Genomic DNA, 6,735 nt, shown 5'->3' on the forward strand with positions numbered 1-6,735 from the left:
TAAAACAACAGTCTAAAAAATTTCAACTAATAAAATCCACATCATGACTCTTTAATTAAAGTATTTGCCAACATATTTACAATCACAATAACCCACAAATAACCACCTCTCCCCAACTTTCACCACACTTCTGCAACTCTATCCAGACAAACAAAAACAACATATGGGAATTCAGAATGATTTTCAACAACCAAGACCCGAATCCTCATATTCGGAAAAGGGTCTGGCAAGGATAAAAAAATGAAGGGAAAAATTACAAAAAAAGGGTAACCAAAAAAAAAAAAAAGAGGAATTGTCAAAGCCAAAATAAACAAGAGACTGTAATTCCTTGAGTTATCTATACCCTATTTCGCGTGCAATGATCCATCCTTCATCAATTTCAAGCTGAGAGTATTATACCGTTCTCTTGAATATTGTCTTGATGCTTTTCTCCAATCAGTGCCGGCCTTCATCATTGCCGCAAACTCATCATAACTTATGCGGCCATCCTGCAACCATATGAAATGAAATTTAAGTAATGGATCCAAGCATGCAGAACAAAAAAAACCTTGCACCATCAGAACTCAGAAGGGATAGGCAATATGGAGGACCCAAATGACAATGTGGCACGATTTAATTTGGTAATTGACCTCTACTGGAGAGCAGAGTTGAATCGAACACAAAAGAAATAATCCCAAGTTCTATGGAAAACCAAATGAAACCACAGAATTGTCCTTAATGATGAACAGAAACAATTTTTTTTTTTTTACTCCTTGAGCAAAAACAGATTTGTGTGATCAGGCACCCATACACATCTACTGAAACACACTTAGGCGTACAATTGCACATTCAAGTTTTTTTAAACTGATCTCCAACTGCAAGCTTCACCTCTCCATCATCCTTGTTCATTTTTATTACCCAAAGTTCGGATAGTTTAAATAAAAAATATTTTACGTCAATAAACTGCACAAGCAGCCCAATTTGCATAACCCCCCACTTCTAATGTCAATATAACTTACTACCTATATGAAACAAAAATTAAATAATTACGGAAGAGAGAACATAAACAAAACAATCATAAGGTAATAACTAACCTTGTCCGTGTCCACATCTTGAATAATGGCATTAATGACTTCTTCATTGTTGGTATCAACTTCATCAGCTAAGGCCTCCCTTAGCTCTTCGATCTCTATATATCCATTTTGGTTTTGATCAAAGAAGTCAAAGGCTTTGCGGAGGTGGTTATCATCATTTCCCATCTTTCTTAGGTGAACAGAAATTGCCACAAACTCCCCATAATTCAAATATCCATCTCTGTCTACATCACCCTGTAAAAACACCCTCTGATTACTTCTACACTCACAAATAAAGTAAACATAAACTGGAAAATTAAGGTACTTAAGAAACCAATCAAATTGTTCCAATTGCCAACAGCTATAAATGATGTAATATCTGTAAAATTAACATAGTGAGTGAACAGTATATCAAACTAAGTTGCTGTGGCCTGATGGTAAATTGCTGCTACCATGGAGTAGATAATTTGACTGACGGGGCAGGGATAATGCACAATAAGAGTACCGCCTGTGGCTGTAAAAACAGTATAGATTGTATGGGATGCTTGGATGTTCTTTTCTTTCTGGACACGATTTAATATGAGTATACATATCATACAAATTTCTACTTTTATTCATTAAAAGGTTAAGTCTACTACTTCAATGTTGTTTATTTGATGACTAGAAAATTGAAACCAGATAAAGCACACGCCTCGTAAAGCATCCACAGTTTTACTAGAAAGAAAAACTCATTTTCCACTATATTTAACGATGGGTTAAAGAAAGAATAATTTTTTATTGGTAAATAAGTTCGGTGCAAAAGCAAAAACAACTGACTATTCCCCAAATAGCATTAACCATATAAGATGCATTTTAACACACCGCAAAAAAAAAACCATAAATGTAAGAAGATTTTTATTAGAGGGCGTAGGATTTCAAGCACAATTTTAATAGATCAATTATTATTATTCTTATTATTGTTAAGGTCACACTTTTAAATCTGTAAATGAGGTCTAGTGCATTAAAAAGAAAGAAAAGGAAAAAGGAAACATAATGTTTTATATAAAGTATACTACTCACAGCTTCCATAAGAATCTGAATATCCGTGTCAGGGATCTGATGGCCAAGCTTGTGCAACCCGACTCTCAGTTCATCAATATTGATCTTCCCCTTGTTGCTGGTATCCATCAATTTGAATCCCTCCTTTATGCCTGCCACTTCCTCTACCGATAAATGCTCAGCGATCACCTGTTGATTGAGAGCAATTTCAGAAACCAAAGAATGTCTAGAAATATGCACATGATAAAATCCAACCAAAATCTATCAGCTATGACAAAACTTTGTTTTTTTTATTTTTATTTTATTTTTATTTTTTTATTTTTAATGTAGCATGGAGACATTACCCTAAGAGCTCTTTTCTTGAGCTTGTTCATTACAGAAAATTGCTTGAGCCTTGCTTTCACAGTTTCACCTAACGAGACATTTGAATTCTTACTGGCATTTTGCAACCAAGGATGACCTGTAATTAATAGAAAACAACAATCTCGGTTTAGGTTTTATCATAATTCCATCTAAAGATTGTCATTTTATTGAACAACAAAAAATTCTTGTAAACATTCTGTCTATTAACTGTACAATACCTAACACTTCCTGAGCAGTAAGGCGCTGTTTCGGATCAGGGTTGAGCATCTTCTTCACAAGGTCTTTTGCATTTTCTGAAACTTTAGGCCAAGGGTCCCTCTTAAAGTCTACAACGGACCGAATGATTGCTTGAGCAACTCCTTGTTCAGTTTCTGCAAATTAAGGGAACTGGTTTGAACAAGGAAGAGGCCTTGGAGAAGCAAGGACAACAAGAAATGTTGGAAATACGTGAAACCAGTGATGCACTCTTTTCTAAGTAATAACTAAAAAATACAATTACACTGAGGACAAAAACATGGGTGAGCTAGAGCATTAGTTAGATGACAAGAGAGCGGTGTGAATTTAACAACCTTATTCATTTGACAAATTAGCTCAAAAGTGTAGCAGTAACATGGATCTAATTTGACCTCCTAACAAATTTCACCATTTTCCAACCATTTGTAAGCTTTCTGCAAATGCTAAGTAGGAGAATAACAATAAAGTAAAATAACTACTCTCATTTAAACACTCGAAACTGCAAGGGTTTTTCTGTAATTGCGCCCATAACATGCACAATTTTATACATGCTATAATAGTTGACATCCAATATCCATCAATCCATGTAGTTTAGGGTTACAACCCTCACCAAAGAGGAAAAAATAATGTTTTCCTTATGTGGCACACGAAAACTGACCTGCCCAAAATGGAGGGACACCACAAAGTAAGATGTAGAGGATTACTCCAGCACTCCAGACATCCACTTCTGGACCATAATTTCGTTTTAGAACCTCAGGAGCCATGTAGTAAGGACTTCCTACAATCTCATTAAATTTCTCACCTATAGAAATTATAAAAACCACAGTCAATGTCAATGAAGGCACTAATCTGTGATGCCGAATTTGCAAATTATTCAAATACAATAGCTATCAAAAAGGCATTACCAGGTTTAAAGAACACTGACAAGCCAAAATCAATTGCCTTTAATGGGGCTGTTTCCTTCTTGTTTGCAAACAAAAAGTTCTCAGGTTTGAGATCACGATGCATCACTCCGTGCTTGTGGCACATCTGCAACACAACAGAAGACACTAATTCATACACTGGAGCAGGTTCAAAAATCAACTTCTTCAAGGAGAAGGACCAAACAAAAGCCACTTAATTATGTAAACAATAACCCAGAAGACAACTCCTCAAAATAACCATAAAATTCCAGTTTCCTATATTGAAGCAGAAGGTGTTTGAAATCTTTAACTCCAAGGAGTCCTAATTTTAGGACTTCTATAAAGCTCTTCTTCTGTGCTTAGTTATAGATTTGTATAGAAATGATATTTTTTTTGCTATAAATCATATAAACCAAAACCAATCAATACCCAGTGAATTCACACTCACAAAATCGGTAAATGAAAATCAGATCACAGCACCAATTTGAACATCAAAATCCATCAATGAAAAAGGTTTCACCTGAATAACTTCGACGATTGTTCGGGTCACAGCTGATGCTGCACGTTCAGTGTAATGCCCTCTGGCAACAATCCGATCAAACAATTCACCTCCCTCGCACAGCTCCATCACCAAATGGACCGCATTGTCGTCTTCATAAGTGTCCTTCAAGGTCACAATATTAGGATGCTTAGGCAAATGCTTCATGATCTCAACTTCTCTCCTGACATCCTCTATATCCACCCGAGTCCTCAGCTTCTTCTTAGATATGGATTTACAAGCAAACACTGCTCCTGAAGATTTATCTGTACATAGATATGTAACCCCAAATTCACCACGACCGAGCTCACGACCCAGTTCGTATGTCTGCTCGATCTCGTGACCAGTTGGGCTATCCAACACACAGGACTTGCGTTCACCATTTCCAGATACATGACCGTAGTCAATAGAAAATGGGTTTGGTTTATGTTTACCCTTTTTCTTCTCTGAAGAAACAGCTGGTACCACACAACAATTTCCCATGAACTAAAGCTTCAATTTTCAACTCTTGGACAAAATCAATCAAGCCCTAGATCAACCACGATATGTGTCAAGATCTATCAAGAGAATAAAGCTTCGACTTCTTACCAGCCAAAACTTCAATTCCCAGCCTCCCTCGATCTTTAGACGAAATGGGTCTTCAAATTTGAGCAAATTAAAGGTGAAGATCGATCAAAACCAGATCTTTAATATTCAAAACGCAAAGAAATCAAGAGAATAAAACGTGGGAGTTTCGTCAAGGATTCAAGACTACAAGACGAACTTAAGAGACCCGGATCTTGGAAGCCAATTGAGGTTGAAAATATCGACAAATACGAGAAACAAACCTGTTCAAGCTGTGAAAAAAATTTCAACAAACAAAATGAAATTGAATGGGGTTGAGTTTGAGAAATTGGTTATACACAGAAATATTTAGAAGATGGAGTGGTGATTTAAGGGGAAATGGTGAAGAAGACGATAAGAAAAGGAATTTAGCGCGTGAACCCCATCAACATGATGGACGACAGAGGAGACAAAGTCAAGGGAAGGCCTCCTCCTTGGAGAGACTTCCCTCCTACCCCTCTCTCTGGTGTTTTTTTACTGTTATTTTGTTTTTTTCCCAAAATATACATAACTCGGAAATTTTACAAATTTATTTATTCAGGAAGAAAAAATAAATAAAATCACTGTAAATGGTTGTTTTTATGCATTTTTATTTGGATTTGTTTACCAAAATACCCTCCATATGTACTGACAAAAGCAACTAGTTTGCTTCGCTCTTTTAGGGGTTGTACAAATACGAGAATCCTATGTGGTAGTTAGACGTTACAGACAAACAGTCCGATACTTGAACATGAATAGATTTCATACTTATTTTAAGTGTGTGTGATTATATAATAATAAATTATTTATTATTATAATAAATTTACTCTTATAAAACAAGAGTAATTTATTTGAAATATTGATATAAAACAAGAGTAATCTATTTGAGATATTGAAAAACCTTTACCTAGTCAAGTAAAATTTTCTTATATAATTTTTAGATCATATAGATTTTACTGCACCTTTGTTAATTTGTGACAAGGGCAAAACATATCAAATGTTGTAACTGGATAAATGGGAGGATGTTAACTCACAAGTCCATGCCATTGAATGCTTTTAAAAGTAAAAGTAGTGGACTCAAAATAAACACCGGTGATTTTATGGGTAGCGGCCTCAAACAGGTTGCTTTTAGGGTTGTTGGCTAACTATTTATGTTTATAATTTATTGTATATATACAACAACTTTTAAAGAAAAATATGATTGTTAATATTTTTTTTGTTTAGCGATTATATAAATTCATTTATATAATTACTGTTCACACAAACTAATTTTCTAAACGTCAAAATGACGTTTAAGATTTTTTTTTTTTTTTTTTTCTCCTGCCTTGAAGGAATTAGGAGCTAAGAAACAAAACAAACAACATCTTCTACGACTTTAGATATTCAATAGGGTCATACATTCTATTAAAGATCAGTAAGTTTTTTTTATGAGCATCCCATTTGATAAAGTTGTGAATAACCTTATTAGAGAATATAAGAGTCCATGAAAAAAGGGAAAGTAAAGAGAGTTGGATGTGTGTGTGTGTGTGTGTATGGGCGCTGGACGTCAATTTTGTAAAGATGGGCTACTATGAATTCTATATATAAGTTTCAAATACATATATACACAGTGTGATAGTGAGCCAACATGTTACTGGCAATGATTTCAATGGAAGTGGGTCAAATAATGAGACAAAATACTAAACAATATATATATATATAAACTGCCAATATCAGTTAGAAAGGAAGTGAGTTAAACAGTAAACTTATCTTTGTATATAAAGTCAAAGAATAAGAATAAATCAAAATTTTCATTTTTACATTCTTTTATTAGGTATTCGTAATGACTATCTTAAAATATTACTTAAGTAATGAATATCTTCTCGAAAAAGAAAAAGAAAAAAAATTGATTGGAATAATAATTTGTTACCTGAAAACTATTATGAGTAAAAAATAATTGAACACTTCATATAAGTTTTTATTATTATTTTGAAACTGGTGTAATTTTTTAAAAACAGTTTAAGGTTAATAAACATGTTTTTCAATT

At 34.2% G+C, this 6,735-nt stretch overlaps 1 protein-coding gene across 1 annotated transcript; it reads right to left on the reverse strand.

The window, feature by feature from the left end:
* Positions 1–27: 27 nt before the first annotated feature.
* LOC132292006 (calcium-dependent protein kinase 32-like) lies at positions 28–5,205 on the reverse strand. Its single transcript, XM_059790321.1, has 8 exons — positions 4,110–5,205; positions 3,593–3,716; positions 3,346–3,489; positions 2,672–2,824; positions 2,435–2,550; positions 2,112–2,279; positions 1,074–1,307; positions 28–488 (listed from the first exon to the last, which is right to left on the reverse strand). Exons 1-8 carry the CDS (start codon positions 4,608–4,610, stop codon positions 345–347), a joined length of 1,584 nt encoding a protein of 527 aa, XP_059646304.1. The 5' UTR covers positions 4,611–5,205; the 3' UTR covers positions 28–344.
* Between the last annotated feature and the right edge of the window lie 1,530 nt (positions 5,206–6,735).

This window comes from Cornus florida, unplaced genomic scaffold (genome assembly GCF_030987335.1).
Source record: "Cornus florida cultivar Cherokee Brave unplaced genomic scaffold, ASM3098733v1 CherokeeBrave_3.0.0_Hap2_Chr02, whole genome shotgun sequence".
NCBI lineage: Eukaryota > Viridiplantae > Streptophyta > Magnoliopsida > Cornales > Cornaceae > Cornus > Cornus florida.